Raw genomic sequence first — 19,585 nt, 5'->3', positions numbered from 1 at the left:
GCCTGCCAGCAGATAGTGGGGATTGCCGCTAGTCCCCTTTGCCTGCCAGCAGATAGTGGGGATTGCCGCTAGTCCCCTTTGCCTGCCAGCAGATAGTGGGGATTGCCGCTAGTCCCCTTTGCCTGCCAGCAGATAGTGGGGATTGTCGCTAGTCCCCTTTGCCTGCCAGCAGATAGTGGGGATTGCCGCTAGTCCCCTTTGCCTGCCAGCAGATAGTGGGGATTGCCGCAAGTCCCCTTCGCCTGCCAGCAGATAGTGGGGATTGCCGCTAGTCCCCTTTGCCTGCCAGCAGATAGTGGGGATTGCCGCAAGTCCCCTTCGCCTGCCAGCAGATAGTGGGGATTGCCGCTAGTCCCCTTTGCCTTCCAGCAGATAGTGGGGATTACCGTTAGTCCCCTTTGCCCGCCAGTCCTTTTCACCAGCTAGCAGATACTGGGGATTACTGCTAGTCCCTTTTGCCTGCCAGCAGATAGTGGGGATTACTGCCAGTCCCCTTTGCCTGCCAGTCCTTTTCACCAGCTAGCAGATAGTGGGGATTACCGCTAGTCCCTTTTGCCTGCCAGCAGATAGTGGGGATTGCCGCTAGTCCCCTTTGCCTGCCAGCAGATAGTGGGGATTGCCTCTAGTCCCCTTTGCCTGCCAGCAGATAGTGGGGATTACCGTTAGTCCCCTTTGCCTGCCAGTCCTTTTCACCAGCTAGCAGATACTGGGGATTACTGCTAGTCCCTTTTGCCTGCCAGCAGATAGTGGGGATTACTGCTAGTCCCCTTTGCCTGCCAGTCCTTTTCACCAGCTAGCAGATAGTGGGGATTACCGCTAGTTCCCTTTCCCTGCCAGCAGATAGTGTGGATTACCGCTAGTTCCCTTTCCCTGCCAGCAGATAGTGGGGATTACCGCTAGTCCCCTTTGCCTGCCAGTATATAGTGCAGATTACTACTAGTCTTTTTCACCTGCCAGCAGATAGTAGCGATTACAGCTAGTCCCCTTCGCCTGCCAGTAAATAGTGGGGATTGCCACTAGTCCCCTTAGTAAACTTTATTATCATATATCAAAAAAGTTCCAAACTCCCATTTCCAGAGCAGCCAAATATGCTGCATTATCCCAATATAAATAAAAATTTATGTACAATGGCAACAACACTAGTTCATTTCAGACCTCAACAGATCCTTTTAACGTTAAAATATGTTGAAAAATGAAACGGACGCATTTCAAATTAAATGTATTAATTCTTTGTCTGTTCTATTTATCATCACATTCCAATCTAAACCTGTTGAGATCCAAAACGGACTAGTGTCGTCTGCACTGAACATCATTTTTTTTTATTCACGGTACAATAATACAGCATATTTGACTACCTTGAAAATGGGAGTTGGGAACTTTTTTGATGTATGTTATAAAGTTTATTTTGAACTGATTTTTTTTTCCTTCTGTCTGGGTTTCCCACTCAAAGAGTTTGCACTTATGTGAGCATAGATTAACTTTTCATCTAGTATTACTGATTGAGTCACAACGCTTTTCTTGTGCGACGAAGGATTGATCTATGTCCTGCCTGAAGCAGGTCTACTCGGATATCTCACAACTGAGCTGTGCCCTTATTATGTAAAATAAACTTTATTTATGACAGAATCTTTTTTTTGTGTGTTTACACTGAAAACCGGAAAAAACAGCTGGAGTTTCCACCTCCTCTATACCAGTCCTTCCACCCAGCCATAGGGGGTGTAGTCTGCAAACCGCTACCTCAGTTTACTGCAATTTACTGCGCACAGTTAGCCTGACCCACACTACTTAGATAACGTACACATCATCATAGTACTGTGCACTACGCAACGAGTGTAGCGATGCTACTTTGGTAATGTGCATGTTACCTAAGTAACACGGGTTGCACTAATTGCGCAACATGTGCTAACTCGATGTTGGAAATACCAGTTAAATTGACGTGTTCTTCCGATGCAGCCCATAGTATCTGGTAATATTGGAACTTTAGTATAAAGTTCCTAATAAAGGGAGGCCCTAGCCCTACCCAGTATTAGTATAGTGTTCCTAATAAAGAGAGGCCCTACCCAGTATTAGTATAGTGTTCCTAATAAAGGGAGATCCTACCCAGTATTAGTATAGTGTTCCTAATAAAGGGAGGCCCTACCCAGTATTAGTATAGAGTTCCTAATATAGGGAGGCCCTACCCAGTATTAGTATAGTGTTCCTAATAAAGGGAGATCCTACCCAGTATTAGTATAGTGTTCCTAATATAAGGAGGCCCTACCCAGTATTAGTATAGTGTTCCTAATAAAAAGAGGCCCTACCCAGTATTAGTATAGAGTTCCTAATCAGTGCAGTTTCTAGGCTAAAATGCACCCAGGGCGAGGGTGTAAAAATTGCGCCCCCCCCCCCCCCCGTATAGGTAGCCAGGCACAGGTGAGCCAGTATAGTTGCCCCCGGTATAGGTTAGCCAGGTAGGTGCCTCCAGTATAGGTAGCCAGTATAGTTGCCCCCAGTATAGGTTAGATAGGCAGGCGCCCCCCCGGTATAAGTTAGATAGATAGGTGCTCTAGTACAGGTTAGCTAGGTGGGTGCCTCTAATATAGGTAGCCAGAATAGTTGCCCCCAGCATAGGTTAGATAGGTAGGTGCCCCCAGTATAGGTTAGTTAGGTAGGTGCCTGCAATATAGGTAGCCAGTATAGATACCACCTGTATAGGCTAGTTAGGTAGGTAGGTGCCCCCAATACAGGTTAGATAAGTAAGTGCCCCCAGTATAGGTTTGATAGGTAGGCGCCCCCCAGTATAGGTTAGATAGGTAGGTGCCTGCAATATAGGTAACCAGTATAGTTGCCACCTGTATAGGCTAGGTAGGTAGGTGCCCCCAGTATAGGTTAGATAGGTAGGTGCCCCCCAGTATAGGTTACATTAGGTAGGTGCCCCCAGTATAGGTTAGATTAGGTATCTGCCCCCCAGTATAGGTTAGATTAGGTATCTGCCCCGCAGTATAGGTTAGATTAGGTAGGTGTCTCCCAATATAGGTTAGATTAGGTAGGTGCCCCCCAGTATAGGTTAGATTAGGTAGGTGCCCCGCAGTATAGGTGAGATAGGTAGCTGCCCCCAAGTATAGGTGAGATTAGGTAGGTGTCCCCCAATATAGGTTAGACAGGCAGCTTCCTCCCATAATGGAGGGGGGAGCCGGAGCCGCGGGGAGGGCAGCCCGACCTCTCCCTCCCTCTCCCCGGGCCGCCCTCCGTGCTCCCCCCTCAGATCAGATGCAGAGTAATTAATTAGCGCAGCAGGAAGCGTGCATAACTACTCACCTCCCTGCGTTCCACTGGCCACTCACTGCCCGCTGATCTCCTCTCGGTATAGACGCTGATATACATGCTGCTGCCGGCTAAACAGGAAGCAGCATGTATATCAGCGTCTATGCCGAGAGGAGATCAGCGGCGACTGAGCGGCCAGTGGAACGAAGGGAGGTGAGTAGTTATGTACGCTTCCTGCTGCGCTAATTAATTACTCTGCAACTGATCTGAGGGGGAGCACGGAGGGCGGCCCGGGGAGAGGGAGGGAGAGGTCGGGCTGCCCTCCCTGCGGCTCCGGCGCCCCCCTCCCAACAGCGCCCAGGGTGGCGGCACGGGCCGCACGGCCCTAAAAACGGGCATGTTCCTAATAAAGAGAGGCCGTACCCAGTATTAGTATAGTGTTCCTAATAAAGAATCAGAATCAGAATCAGAATTCGTTTATTTCGCCAAGCATGATTTGGGTCATGCCCGGAATTGGTTTTAGCAGCACAGAACACCTTAGACTTTGTTCACATAGACACACTGACAGTAGAAGAGAGCAGTAATACAGCAAAAAAGTAATCATAAGAAACAACATGACAGTAAGCAACTCATCAGCAGATACAGAGACATTTCAGGAGGAGCAGCACAGAGAGAAGTAGAACATTAGTATTAACACTGGTGTCAGACTACGTGGGTGCCTCCCTGTGTGGCGGGGGACCCCGAAGGGCTCGTACAGAGTTCAAGAGTCTCACTGCTGTGGGGAAAAAAGTGTCCCTGTGCCTTGATGTCTTGGTGGGGATGGCCCGGAATCTGCGCCCCAACGGGAGCCGTTGGAAGAAGCGATGGCCTGGGTGCGACAGATCATTTGCAATCCTTGTTGCTCTGGAGCACATCCAGGCCTCATGGATGAGATCCAGTGGGGGAAGGGGCTTCCCGATTATTTTCTCTGCAGTTCTGATGACCCTCTGGATTTTGTATCTGTCGCTGGTTGTTGCCCCAGTGTACCAGACGAGGATAGAGGAGCAGAGGACAGACTCGATCGTGGCAGAGTAGAAGGACTTTAGGAGTTCGTGGGCCATACCGAACTTTTTTAGTTGCCGCAGGAAGAAGAGTCTCTGCTGGGCCTTCTTTTGGGTTGAGATGGTGTTGGCTTTCCAGCTCAGATCGTCCGTGATGGTCGTGCCCAGGAGACTGACACTGGAGACTCTGCTGACTTCGGACCCATTAATATGGATCGGGCGGGGGGTGGTGGTGCTCCGCCTTCTGAAGTCAATAACCATTTCCACAGTTTTGGTATTATTGAGCACTAGCTTGTTTTCCTTGCACCAGTGGCTGATTCTTTCCACCTCCTGGAGGTAGGCCCGTTCATCGCTCTTCCTAACAAGGCCAACAATTGTGGTATCATCTGCGAATTTGATGACTTTGACGGAGTTCTCTTTGGATGTGCAGTTGTTGGTGTATAGTGAAAAAAGAAAAGGTGACAGGACACATCCCTGTGGGGCTCCCGTGTTGGTTGTTCTTGGGCTGGATGCTATGTTTCCAAGTTTCACAGTTTGGGACCTATTCGTAAGGAAATCCGTGATCCAGCAGCGGAGGGTGGGGTGGACACCGAGCTCCACTAGGTTATCATGCAGTATCCGTGGGCATATGGTGTTGAATGCCGAGCTGAAGTCCAAGAGGAGCACTCTGGCATAGGAGTCCGGTCTGTCCAGGTGGTCTGTAATGAACTCCAAACAGATGTTGATAGCGTCATCCGTGGACCTATTTGCTCTATACGCAAATTGGAGTGGGTCCAGGCGGTGCAGAGTGGAGTGCTTAAGAAGGGCTAGGACCGCTTTCTCGAAAGTTTTCATGACAACAGAAGTGAGGGCCACTGGTCTGAAGTTGTTTAGGTCTCGAGCCCCCTGCTTTTTTGGAACAGGGATAATGGTGGACTTTTTGAAGCATGAAGGAACCTTGCCTTCCCTTAGGGACTTGGAGTATATGGAAGTGAGGATGGGGGTCAGCTGCTGTGCGCAGGCTTTCAGACAGGCTGGAGACACACCATCTGGACCCGAGGCTTTTCTGGTGTTTAGCATGGACAGGTGGTGCCGCACCTCATCCTCACTCACCGCTGGAGGGGGAAGGCTTGTGCTTGCAGGGAGGAGGATAGAGGGTGCAGGGGGCCCCTGCGAGTCCGTTGGGTTTTCGAACCTGCAATAAAAACTGCTGAGTTCCTCAGCTAGCTCTGAGTTTGGCGCTACATTGTGAGGTGCAGGCTTGTAATTTGTGACCGTCTTGAGCCCCTTCCAAACAGCCCGTGGGTCCCTTGAGCTGAGGTTCTCCCTTATCTTTCCTGCGTACTCCCTTTTTGCAGCTCTCAGCTCCTTGTTGAGGGAGTTCCTTGCTATCCTGAAGTCCTCTAGGGAGCCTGACTTGTGCGCAGCTTCTTTGCGCTTCCGTAGTTGTCGTAGCTTGCTGGAAAACCAGGGTTTGCTGTTTGGGTAGATTTTGAAGTACTTTGAGGGAATGCAGGATTCCTCACAAAAACTTATGTAGGATGTGACAGTGTCCGCCCACTCATCCAGGTTTGGCGTTTCCAGAGCCTCCCAGTCCGTGCAGTCGAAACAGGCCTGGAGTTGGTTTTTTGCCTCATTTGACCACACCTTTACGGTCTTTAGGGCTGGTTTTGTTGATTCCAGTTGTCTCCTGTAGGTGGGGACCAGATGAATGAGGTTGTGGTCAGATGAGCCCAGTGCTGCCCAAGAGGTGGCCTTATAGGCATCTTCCAGGACCGTGTAGCAGTGGTCTAGGGTGCTGGCATTCCTGGTGGGGCAGGCAACATGCTGGTGGAAACGTGGCAGTTCCCGACGGAGGTTGGCCTTGTTGAAATCGCCCATAACGATGAATAAGGAGTCCGGAAGGGTTGTCTCCCACTGTGTGATGCTATCGCTAAGGTCCAGTTCTGCGTTTTTAGTATCAGCATCAGGTGGGATGTATACGCCCACTAGAACGTAGGAGGAGAACTCCCTGGGTGAATAGATCGGTCTGCAGTTGACTAGTAGGAGCTCGAGATCAGGGGTGCATTTCCTGGTTAACAGCGAGGTGTCAGGACACCATGAGGTATTGATGTAAAAGCAGACCCCGCCGCCCTTCTTTTTCCCAGAGAGTGAGTGGTCACGGTCCGCACGGATGAGATTGAAGCCCGGGAGCAATAGGGCGTTGTCCGGAATGCCCTCATCTAGCCAAGTCTCTGTGAAGCAGAGGACCGGGGTGTTTCTGCCGAACTCCCGCTTGTCGCTGATGAGTCGGAGTTCATCCAGCTTATTGGGTAGTGAGCGAACATTTGCCAGGAGGGCCGAGGGAATGGCTGAGCGCAGTCCTTTTTTCCTCAGCCTTACCCGGGCACCCGCCTTGCAGCCCCATCGTCTCTGGACTGTGCGTGCCCTAGGGGCAGTAATTTGCTGGATGTACCCCCAGACGGAGTTGAGTAGGAGCCTGTCCTCTGGCTGCGGGCCCCTGCAGCATTCCCACTGGATAAGCTGAGACCTGGTGTAAACCCTGCGTGACATGTGAGGTGGCATAGTGGCGCCTGTGATGGAGGGCATGGTGGGAGAGCCTAGTGGAGGGGGGAGTGACATGTACGGACCACAGTATGAAAACACACATGTACAGTGACACATGTACAGTCCACAGTATGAAAACACAAGCAGATGGTAGCACATAAAGCAGATTGCAAGCAAACAGAAGCAGCAGAGTTCGAGACCTAAGTGGGCCTACACAGTCTTCACTCCTAGTGTGTGGGCAAGGGCAAAGATACAGAGCATGTGCTCAGTAGATCATACCTTGTGGACTTGCATTGCTGCAGGTGGGGAGGCATCAGTGTCCTGTGGGCAAGATGTAGTAGATGGCATCAGTGTCCTGTGGGGCCAGATGTGGTAGATGGACCTCTGGGTACCTGTGTGCTGCATTCATACCAGCGTCATAGCTGGGAGCCTCTGGAGACCATCCAGGCAGCAGCGGCCAAACTGAGGCAGGAGCAGTGGAGCCGGAGCACAGTCCCCCAATTGGCCTCTGTGGGTGGCTGGGAGCCCTCCAGAGGCAGCGGCAGGCTGGGGCAGCGGTGGTGGACTTGCTGCAGGAGCGGTGGAGCCGGAGCACTACCCAGTATTAGTATAGTGTTTCTAATAAAGAGAGGCCCTACCCAGTATTAGTATAGTGTTTCTAATAAAGAGAGGCTCTACCCAGTATTAGTATAGTGTTCCTAATAAAGGGAGGCCCTACCCAGTATTATTATAGTGCACCTAATAAAGGGAGGCCCTACCCAGTATTAGTATAGTGCACCTAATCAAGGGAGGCCCTACCCAGTATTAGTATAGTGCACCTAATCAAGGGAGGCTCTACCCAGTATTAGTACACTGGTCTTAATAAAGGGAGACCCAACCCATTATTAGTATAGTGTTTCTAATAAAGGGAGACCATACACCTTATCAGAGTAGCATAGCGAGCGCTACGAACATGCAGGGGCTCAGGGCAGGACTAGTGCCATTGCCAATTAGCAGGCATAAGTTCGTAGCGCTCGGATATGCTACTCAGATAAGGTGTGATATTTGTTTTATCACGGCTTTGTGAATCATGCCCATGGTGTGCAGAAAATGCACGCAGAAAACAACGACAAGTGTATCCCCTGCCTCAAGGTTAGAAGTACTTGTAGAACATAATTTAGGGCCATACCACCGGGAATTGTGCCCTAAATCTACACCTTACTACTAGTAATAATATCATGAAAAAAAACAACAACACAGACACCTCAGATGTCAGTAGCTGCACAATTCACTGAGGTTTGTTGCTAAGTAACTAAACTTAATAGGGCCCCTCTGCAAAAAAGATAGCATGGGGCCTCCTTGGTCCTCGGACCCAATGCGGGTCACGTGATCGGGAGACTGCGAATAGCAGCAGAGAGTGTTCTGCTGTGAAGCAGTGTCTGGAAGCAGGAAAATATTACAGACACTCCTACTACTCTGCATGGCTGGAGAGGGTGGCAGGGAGGGGTTTCTGCAAATTGGCTGCACTTGCGGTTGAGGAGGCGGGCCCCAAAGCCTCCGGGCCCCCCTGTGATGGCGGGGGTCGCAGGGGTGATTGCTACGCCCATGCTAAGAGTTCCTCTGCAAATATTACATTTCACTCAGTACAAGCAGAATATCCATCCACCAAAGTGCAGTCAAGTCAAGAGCAGCCACTGCCAGTTTCTTCAGTTTAATGCCTTTTTTGTGTGTATTTATTTTCCCTTTTTTAATATATCTGAGTAGGAAATAAAAAGATAACAACGCTTTTCAGACACGATCAGTCTGGCTGGAAATAATGGATTCTGAATTAAAGACAGTGATTTAATTAGATGTATGAAAGGCCGACGTTTGTGATCATATTTCAAACACCCCCATTGTGTTTTTTATCCATTCCGTGCTCGTTGCTTTTCCTTAATAATACATCAAGATCCAAGCCGCGCGCTGGATTCCTATTACAAATTCAATTAGGACAATCAAAAGTGAAAAATAATTTATTTTTCATTAAAGAAGTTTGGCGAAGGAAGAGAAGTCTGAGACACAATAGGAAGTGGAGTCTGTTGTCGCTTCTCGGCTGATTAAAATAGATGGCGTGTCACTGTTAGCATCTCTCGTCATATCAACTTGTCTTTCTTACCAGCTTAATGGCTTCCCGGGCTGCCGTTCATTTATTGGAACTCAGACTGACTTTCTCAAAGACGTTTGTCGTCTGAACTGAAAAAAAAAAGCGTTGAAGCGAAAGCTTTTATTGAAAAGTCCGGCAAATTGTTCTACTTTTTCTTCTGCTGGTATAATGAGGGATCAGAACGCTTTATGGTTTTTACTACTGTTTTGTTTTCTCTCTCACAGAAGCACATGACTGATCTGGTAAAGAAGCCATAGGCTTTAGGCTGGTTTCACACTACATATTGGCGTTAGGGATGCGATGTGTCACGTCCGCCGCACCGCCAAAAACAGGGCTTCTGGGAACACCACGTTAGCGCGCGGTGTTCCCTGTCTGGCATTTGCACAAGCAGGAAGTGACGCGTGCTTGCAGTCACTTCCTGCTTCGGGTATGCGGAAGTGCAGGAAAGCGTATTGTAGCGCATGCACACGCGACGGCACAATGCCAAGGTTTTAAAAAAAACCTGCGTCACCATAGGCTAACATGACTTCTGGGCCGCCGCAAGAGCCATGCAGTAACGTAGGTATGCCCCAGCGTTAATTCAGGTACTTTCGGTACAGCGTACCGCAACGTGGGAAGTATGAACTTCCCCACAGACTTTCATTAGGGTGCGGTAGCAGAACTTCAATATTGACAAAACACACCGCGCCAGTGTGAAACGGCCCTGAAACTTACACAAATATGATCATCTGTTTTTACCATATAGTGTATCAGAAATAAATTAACCTATACACTGCGTCGATTTCCCACCGATATGCTGCAGATTTGACTGTGATCGAATCTGCTGTGAAAGCGAAAGGTTGACTGAGCGATTCCGTCGATCTGTCCCGGTTGAAGATTTTGTTCAATTGCGGGCGGGGCAGGAGCGCATTGTTAGCAGCGATCAACCGACTCAGCGTAGTGGCAGCAATACATTACCTGTCCGCTGGCGCGAGTCCCCGTCCGTGCTGACACTTTCTCCGGCTGGCCTGTTTCCTCATTACTTCCTATCTCCTCCTGTGACAAGCCAAAGTTTAAACAGTAGAGCGCCCTCTACTGTTTGTACTTCACACGCTCGTCACAGGAGGAGACAGGAAGTAAGGAGGAGACAGGCCAGCCGGAGAAAGCGTCAGCATGGACGGGGACTCGCGCCAGCGGACAGGTAATATATCACTGCTGGCCGGCGGAGCACACGGTGGTGGCGAGCAGGCAGCAGCTCCACAGGTTGTGAATCGATTTCAAGCTGAAATCGATTCAAACTCTGTGCACAGTAATGTCCACTGTAAGTACACTGGACTAGGGATGGTCGGAAATGCCAATTTCCGATTCCGCCATTGCCAATTACCGAATTCTCTTTCCGCTACCAATTTCCGCATTCCGATGCGGAATTTCCGCCGGAAAAAGTGGAAATTCCGCCCAACTTTAACATCGATTTTCTCAAAAACTATAAGGCCTTTTTGAAAACTTTTTTTTGCATCTTGTTCACAAGATTCTGTTTAATAAGCCCTGACAACTTGGTGTTTCTAGGACTTACGGGGGCTTTGCTATTAACCGCTAAAGTCGGTGGAGTTTTACTGTAATGTAAAATGCAGAAAATAGGCAGATGCAGATTTTCTGCATTTTACTTTACAGTAAAAATCCGCCGACTTTAGTGGTTAATAGCAAAGCCCCCGTAAGTCCTAGAAACACCAAGTTTTCAGGGTTTATTAAACAGAATCTTGTGAACAAGATGCAAAAAAAGTTTTCAAAAAGGCCTTATAGTTTGAGAAAATTGATGTTAAAGTCGGCGGAAATTTCCGCGATTTCCGGCGGAAATCCGCCTACCGTACTTGCATTACCGATTTCCGCATTCCGATGCGGAAATGCAATTTCCGATCGGAATTTCGGAAATTGCATTTCCGTGGAATCCGAATGAGCATCCCTACACTGGACCCCCGATCTAATGTGGCGCCTCTCCAATCTATGCTGGCAGTTGTAAATGTTAGTGAGGTCTTCTCCTCTCTGCCTAAGATGACACTCAGGGGTGTAACTAGTGGGAAGCAGCTCCTATGACTGCAGGGGGGCAGAGACATATAACAATTCTTACCACAAACCATCCAGCCAATGACAGGCACACGCAATGCTGATGGAACAATGTAAGTATAAGTATAAGACCAATAGATGATAGAAAGGTCATATAAATAAAAGCTATGGGGCACTGGGGCAGACTTATTAGTGTAAGGAGAATGGTACAGAAGTGGAGAGTAGGGATGAACAATGAGATGCAAATAATTGCAAGTTGATGCATGACTATGCAAATGTTTGCTACTTGAAAATGGACCGCCACTATCACATTCCACCTTCGTCCGTTTGCAACTTGTATACATTTGCATGCAAAATCTGAATAAACCTTTATTATCCCATAGTTAGCTGCTTCTCATTGGCCATCCCTAGTGGAGCGATACCCGTGTAAAGAATCCTGATTGGTCGCTCTGAACAACTGCTCCAGTCTTATCCCAGCATTCCTTGCACTGCTTTTCATAACCTTGCCCAATGTATGAGCTGTCTTGATGACACGGTAAACTGATTGCCAACAAAGTACCTGTCTCAGTATCTCTAAATACATTGAGAAGCTGGTTGACCCCAAAACCCCTAAATGCCCATATCAAAATGAGCATCTTATGAGGGCTAAAAGGGACATACCTATGTGTAACTTCATTGGATAATATTATGAACCGGGACCTGATGGTCCATCTGTACTTAGGGCATTTGAATCAGAAAATACCAGTTCTATTAATAAAGATTCTCCATTATTAAAACTCCATCTGCCATGTTATTTTCCAGGCACTCCTCCAGCGACCGGCACAGGGACGTTACAGATCACATTGGAAGATGTTAACGACAATGCACCCTCCGTCCACCCCATCTCGGCAAAGATGTGCGAAGACTCAAAAGATACCAACCTGATCACCCTGGGAGCATGGGACCGCGACCTCCATCCAAACTCCGACCCCTTCAGATTTGAGTTGGGAAAACAGGCTGTGACGGCATGGAAACTCACCCAATTAAACAGTAAGTATTACTGCAGCTACATTTGATGCTTTGCAGTGAGTCTCTAGATCGACCAATCAGTGTAGAGTGCAGGACTTTTTAATGTTTCCGTGTCACTGTTCAGAATATCCAAGTAGCTCAGGGTGACCCAGAACCACTAGTTAAAGAAAACCTGAACTGATAATTAAAAGTCAAAATAAGCATACACAGGTCATACTTACCTCCTGTGTAGTCTACTCCTCAATCCCGTTCTTCTCTCCCGCGTCCTGTATGTCCACTGTGATCAAGGGAATTCTCCATCCTCCATTTGAAAATGGCCATTACCCCATTACAGCTTTCTGGTCAGCACACTGTTAAACTATAACATCGTCCACTTGAGCCATATCAAAACATGGACTTTACCGGGCATATCAGTTGTCCACTCAGCTATAACTGACAGCAACTGATATATAACTGACAGCAACTGATATATTTCAGTTCTGACAAAATGTTGTCAGAACTGGAAGGGTTTATTGTCAGAAGAAAATGGTGAGCTTCTGAGAGGGACTGATGGCGAGGTAACTATTTAATGTTCATTTGAAGTTACCTCATGTGTTTATTTTAAATAATTTAACTCAGTACAGGTTCTCTTTAAGTGTGGGCTGCTAAAAGAGACTGAAAAGCCCTCCTACTAAAAATCAATGCTCAATGTAATTTGCCTTCTTTAACCAGCCGGGCGGTATGGACGAGCTCAGCTCGTCCATCACCGCCGGAGGCTGCCGCTCAGGCCCTGCTGGGCCGATTTTAGTGAAATAAAAAGCAGCACACGCAGCCGGCACTTTGCCAGCCGCGTGTGCTGCCTGATCGCCGATCCGCCGCGAGCAGCGGCGAAAGAGGGTCCCCCCAGCCGCCTGAGCCCAGCGTAGCCGGAACAAAAAGTTCCGGCCAGCGCTAAGGGCTGGATCGGAGGCGGCTGACGTCAGGACGTCGGCTGACGTCCATGACGTCACTCCGCTCGTCGCTATGGCGACGATGTAAGCAAAACAAGGAAGGCCGCTCATTGCGGCCTTCCTTGTTTATTCTGGGCGCCGGAGGCGATCGGAAGAACGCCTCCGGAGCGCCCTCTAGTGGGCTTTCATGCAGCCAACTTTCAGTTGGCTGCATGAAATAGTTTTTTTTTAATTTAAAAAAAACCCTCCCGCAGCCGCCCTGGCGATCTTAATAGAACGCCAGGGTGGTTAAACAGAAGGTATTTGCGATCATTCAGCTTTAGGTGAACATCTGTGGTTGCCTACAATGTACCGCTACTGACTATGACTATGGTAGGGGTTAGATTGTGAGCTCCTTTGACGTAGGGTTAACCCCCAGAGACCAGAATAGGCACCCGGGTTGTATGACTTCATGGCCAGATAAACAGGCCTATTTACACATTCAACCATCCAATAGTGTTGCAGAACTGAACAAGAGGAGCTATTAGTAATGTACAGGAGGCAGGGCTGGATTTACCTTAAAGAGAATCTGTACTCTAAAATTCTTACAATAAAAAGCATACCATTCTATTCATTATGTTCTCCTGGGCCCCTCTGTGCTGTTTCTGCCACTCCCTGCTGCAATCCTGGCTTGTAATTGCCAGTTTTAGGCAGTGTTTACAAACAAAAGACATGGCTGCTAACCAGAGTGTGATAGGTTGAGAGGAGAGCTTGGAGAGGGTGTGTAAAGCTTCTGCCCATCACAAGCAGTGCTGCACATTCCACACATTCCAGCCTGAGCCCGACAGAGCCGACAGAGGAAAGAAGATTAGATATATTACAGAGACAGTGCAACTAGAAAAGGCTGCAGTATGCCAGAGCACATTAGAACAGGTATAGGAACTTATAGGATAGAAGAAATAAGGCTCAAAATTTTATTACAGAGTCTCTTTAGGGCACTGTAGGCACGTGCCTACAGGCGCCTGATGATGGAAAGGCTGCTCACTCCCCTCCCCTAGTACCCCTCTCCCTCCTTCCCTATGCAGAGTCCTGAGCAGAGTATAAATAAGAGATTACTCCTCCGGCTCTTGGAATTTCACTGACTGTGGCACCTCTAGCTACCTAATACTAAGGCACCTCTAGCTACCTAATACTAAGGGGCACCTGTAGCTACCTACACCGGGCAGGGGAAGTAGGGGAGAGGTTACAGCTGGGACAGCCAGCACACTTGCGGTGCGGTTTGGCGGGGATTTGTTGGTTCATGGAGGGTGAAGTCTAAGTTGTCAGGACATCTGTGCCTATAGGCTCCTGTGATGTAAATCCGGGCCTGACATGAGGGTTTAAAGGGAAGGTTCAGGGAGGGTGGGTAAAAAATAAAAATCAATTTCCACTTACCTGGGGCTTCCTCCAGCCCGTGGCAGGCAGGAGGTGCCCTCGCCGCCGCTCCGCAGGCTCCCGGTGGTCTCCGGTGGCCGACCCGACCTGGCCAGGCCATCTGCCAGGTCGGGCTCCTCTGCGCTCCAAGGCCCGGAACTTCTGCGTCCCACGCCGGCGCTCTGACGTCATCGGACGTCCTCCGGGCTCTACTGCGCAGGCGCAGAACTGCTGCGCATGCGCAGTAGAGCCCGGAGGACGTCCGATGACGTCAGCGCGCCGGCGTGGGACGCAGAAGTTCCCCAGGTAAGTGGAAATTGATTTTTATTTTTTACCCACCCTCCCTGAACCTTCCCTTTAAAAAGAAGAAAATGGGGGAGGGTTTATTTTTGTAGCCTTTGGTAGTTTAAATGTGATGTTGTAATATTACAATACTGGGTCTCTGAGGGTTACGTGAAAAGACAATATATGCATATATGCTCTGTACAATGCTGCGGAAGATGCCAGCACTATATACATACTAAATTATTATAATAATAATAATTGGCTGGATAGTGCAATGGTTAAGGGTACTTCCTCAGACCTGGGCTCAACTCTCAGCTTTTCCTATTCAGTAAGCCAGCACCTATTCAGTAAGAAGTTCTCAGGCAAGACTCCTTAACACTGCTACTGCCTACTGAGCAACTGCAACTCTCAAGTGCTTTGAGTCCGAAGAAAAGCGCAATATACATAGTTACATAGTTATTTGGGTTGAAAATAGACCTACGTCCATCAAGTTCAACCATATAAATGTTGGAATTATTATTTATAAAGTAATCCTGGTCCTGATTCACAGAAGGCCAGTAATACTGATGTGTGAACTCAGCACAAGAAGCGTTGGATAAATAGCTCACCTTGCGTTATGTACGTGAGTTGCGCATCACTCCACTTCAGACTTTTCGGACTATAGTTACCTGAGGTTAGAATCTGTGGAGAGCCAGAAATAAGGTCAAATGAAATGACAACTTGAAGAGAATATCCTGCGGGATTCGGCAGCCTATTGTCTGGGAGGACAGAAGCTGTTAATGTAGAGTCGGAACGCGATCTTCTCCGGGTTACCTCTTACAATAGCGCTAGTCTAGTTACACGGTGCTCTTCCCACAATACACCTTTTTTCTTTAAATTCACCCAAAGGAGCACATGAAATTATTTTGGTATCCTGAGGATTCTTCCCTTTGTTGAATGTTGTACTTTAACTCGCAGTCTATTTTTGGATGGCATTTTTTGTAGCGCGCGGCAGTGCTCTGCCTCCACTCTCCAGATAAGTCTTGCAAACTCTCGTCAATTAAAAATGCTGTGGAAAGTGTGCCGAACACCGTTCCTCTCATCTTTTTGTGGCAGTGTCACCGGTGGAGAGAGGTGGAGGGATATTTTGGGGGATCGTATTCTGGGACCTCTATGCTGCATCTCCGAGAATCATTGTGCGTTGTGTCGCTTTCATATTGCCCTTTGTATCGCTAAATGATGACAGAGATGCGGATGGGAGAGTAATGTCTCCACAGATATAAAAACTCACATAAAATTCCAAATGCAGCATCTTACATTCACAGCTTCTACGCGGTATACTGCCGTAAAACTCTCCTAATAAAAAGGGCCACATAAATGTCATTAAACGAATAGCTATGAGCAGAACATTCTCCTAATGAGCACTTCTCCAATGACCCAACTAAAGATATAACCTAAGTCAATCAAAGTCAGTGGCTGGTGATCAGGTAACCAACTGCTGGTTAATCAACTTGACAGCTAGAGGCTTTGGAAAAGAGAAGGAGGCACATAAAAATACATACAATAACCAAAAAGTATTGGCAGCATTGGCTTACCTCAATGTAGACAACCGATATGGCCAAAAACTATTTATTGAGCACAATCAGACAACACGTTTCACTGGGGTAAATCTTGCGTCATCAGGTCAATACGGTGCCTATGGTGGCAGTAGAAAACCTGCTGGGACCGCCTTGACCATGGATTTTTGCATGTGTACAGCAGCCCCGACCTCCCTTGGAGCCTTGGCGGTTAATCTGCCAGGCGGATCAACTCGGCCGATCACTAGCCCTTGTCCCGCCCGCTCCCAGGGCCGTGCTGCTGTAGAGGCAAAAGGGGGCAATTGCCCCGACTTCTGCATGGGCCCCGCACCGCTGACCCTGCCAAATGCTGTTCCCTCGCTCACACTGCTCCCTGGGGTCCTTGCTTGTAAAGCTGCAGCAGTAATCACTCACCTGTCCCGGCGAGCGGCGGCTGCACAGTATGGGCACTCTAGCCACGCTGTCCTCCTCCTACTCTATGACCTGGGGTGTGGTATGTGTAAACATGCGCCAGGTCTTAGAGAAGGACAGTGGCTTAAATTGGGACTTTTCAGAGACTGTCTGACGTGTCCTTTACAATACCATATTTCTAAAATGATTTTTGTGTTCACCATTTATATGATCAGTCACCATTTCTGCAATTCACCTAGAATAGTGTAATCTGTAGATCCAGTCATGAGGAAACGTCATGGTGGTCATTAATTGGCTTAATGTACTACCCGATATCAAGTAGAAGCTGTGCAGACTACTGGAGGTCAGGCAGAGGCTCTGCAGAGAATTTGCAAATACTTTGATACCATTCCCCACAATAGCCTTATGCAGAAGCTGAGGATACAGAGACTAGGAGAAAATCGCTATCATTCATAAAAGTGTGTTCGGTAAAAAATATTGTTTAGAAAATACCGCATTCTGTATTTTAGACTTCTGTGTGCCAATTCATAAAAATGTTTACAGTTGCGATAGAAGTGCAGTGATTTCCCGAACTAGACTGGCCGTAACATGAGGAGCTGCCTGAGTTGATACATTTTCACCTTCAGAGACAGCGTTACAATAAAAGAGGCAGCCCCAACTTCCCTTGAGATGTGCATTTTTTTTTTTAAACTGCCTCTGCTTGCCCTAAATCTGCTCTGAATCTGTCTGTTTAGTCTTTCTAAACAATCTATTTAATTGCCACAGCTTAAAAGAACTTCAAGAAATGTTACACATGCAGTGTTTCTGATGACAGGTACCCAAGAGGTTAAAAAACACAGCCTGGGGTATTCTGGAAATCCTTTTTTGTTCTGCTCTCACCTCTGCTGCCTGGGAGATCTGTCTCCATTAACTTTGCTGTTTCCGCACCCTTATCACCTTCTTCAAAGCAAGCGGTCTCCGTCCCAATTTTTATGATTTGACATTTAGTGACATGTGTTGAGATAATCACTGCACAAGGCGGTAATTTACCGCATTGCTCAGAAATGTCAGCTTTTCATGCAGTAACAGCTTTTATGAATTGACATTTTGCTAAGTGCTCGGTAAAGTCAGCTGTTTTCTGCATTACCGCATGCAGGAATGCTTTATGAATGATAGCCAATGTGTGCCAATTTTAATAGTCAACTGGCTATAGGACAGAAGGCAAAGAGGCGGATCATTTAAAAACGGTACTGAAAATCTGGACCCTGCTATAGACTGTAATGTGAATTACGGCGATACGCTCAGTCAGTAATTTGGGCGTGGTCAAAAGACGGAGCCCAAATTACGAAAAAATAGTGTAATTCAGCTGCCAGCAATAGCTGTAAGCCGAATTACATCTTTCCCCAGTGCCAATGGTAGTCTGGAGTGGTAATAGTAATTAACCACTTCAGCCTTCAGACGTTTTTCACCTTATGCATCAGAGCAATTTTCACCTCCCATTCATTTGCCAATAACTTTATCACTACTTATCACAATGAATTGATCTATATCTTGGGGTTGTTTTTTTTTACGCCACCAATTAGACTTTCTTTGGGTGGTACATTTGGCTAAGAATTATTTTTTTCTAAATGCATTTTAAACAGGAATATAAAAAAATTGATAAAAATCATTATTTCTCAGTTTTCGGCCAATATAGCTTTAAAATAATACATGCTACCATATATAAAACCTATGTATTTTATTTGCCCCGGGTATTACATCATTTAAATTATGTCCCTATCACAATGTATGGCGTCATTATTTTATTTGAAAATAAAAGGTGCATTTTTTCAGTTTTGCATCCATCACTATTTACAAGCTTATAATTTAAAACACATTAGTAATATACCCTCTTCACATGCATTTTAAAAAAGATCAAACCCTAAGGCTTGGTTCACATTGCAGCACGCATCCGCTCCTGCGCTGCGTTCCGCTCCATGAAGCGGAGCGGAAGGATCGTGCAGGTCGGGAACGTCTGCTCCGACGAGTGGAACGGAGCAGAACTTAGCAATGTGAACTTTCCCATTGGGAAAGCATTACTTCCGCTGCTGCGTTCCGCTCATTGGAGCGGAACGTAAGCTATTTAGGCTCAATGTGAACCGAGCCTTCGGTAACCACTTATGTTTGTTGTTGTTTTTTCATTGTAATTTTTTTTTTTCATTAAAAATTTTATTTGGGTAGTTTTTGGTGTTGGAGGTAAACAGTTAATTTTACATGTAATAATGTGTGTTTATTTCATAAAAAAAAAATGTATGTAGATGTAGGTTTACTATTTGGCCACCAGAAGAAAAAGTAAAAAGTTTTGGTTTTTTTAGTCCTGGAAGCAAGCGCTCGCTTCCAGGAAGTATAGGGAGGACGGGAAACTTTTTTTTTTCTTCAGAAAGATCGCGGCTTTCCTCAAAGAACTATGTTACCATTCATTAATCTCTGGCTAACAGGCGGTGGCACGGCAGCATGCGGGCGCGCAGCACCGCAACAGTAGCCTTTTGGAAGTAGTAGAAATGCTAAAGTAGTTAACACCACCGGGACTTTTGCAGGAGCAGAACCATTTTTCGTCTTTACCCTGCGCCCAGATTTCGCAGCGCCTTAATGACATGTATGCCAAAATGTGGTGGTAAATAGGTCATATTCAAAATGGGAAACTGTTTGCAGTGGGGTTCCACAAAGTTCAGTACTAGGTCCAATCCTTTTTAATGTACAATATGTACTAATGATCTTGTAGATGACATACAGAGTAATATTGCCATCTTCACAGATGATACAAAATTATGCAGAATTATCAACACTAAGCAGGATAGTGAAATATTATAACAAGATTGTGACAACATGGACATATGGGCAGGCATAGGGGAGATTCAATTTAATGTTGATAAATCAAGCTATTGGGCATAACAGTGGTAGATCACCATATTCCGTATAATAAATGGCATACAGCTGGGAATATCCGATTCAGAGAATGACTTTAAGAGTGGTGATTGATGACAGGTAACCATATACAATGCCAAGCAGCGGTAG

The 19,585-nt window shown here is 47.1% G+C and overlaps 1 protein-coding gene across 6 annotated transcripts in view; it reads left to right on the top strand.

The window, feature by feature from the left end:
- CDH13 (cadherin 13) overlaps positions 1-19,585 on the top strand; it is a 1,882,652-nt gene that overhangs the window by 1,823,246 nt on the left and 39,821 nt on the right. For all 6 annotated transcript variants that reach the window (XM_068261396.1, XM_068261398.1, XM_068261397.1 and 3 more), the window contains one exon: positions 11,773-12,000. In XM_068261396.1, coding sequence (XP_068117497.1) covers positions 11,773-12,000 — 228 coding nt within the window. The remainder of the gene's footprint in view (positions 1-11,772; positions 12,001-19,585) is intronic.

The sequence above is a fragment of the Hyperolius riggenbachi genome, chromosome 11, assembly GCF_040937935.1.
Source record: "Hyperolius riggenbachi isolate aHypRig1 chromosome 11, aHypRig1.pri, whole genome shotgun sequence".
Classification (NCBI taxonomy): Eukaryota; Metazoa; Chordata; class Amphibia; order Anura; family Hyperoliidae; genus Hyperolius; species Hyperolius riggenbachi.
This window is presented reverse-complemented; position numbering and strand designations above follow the sequence as displayed.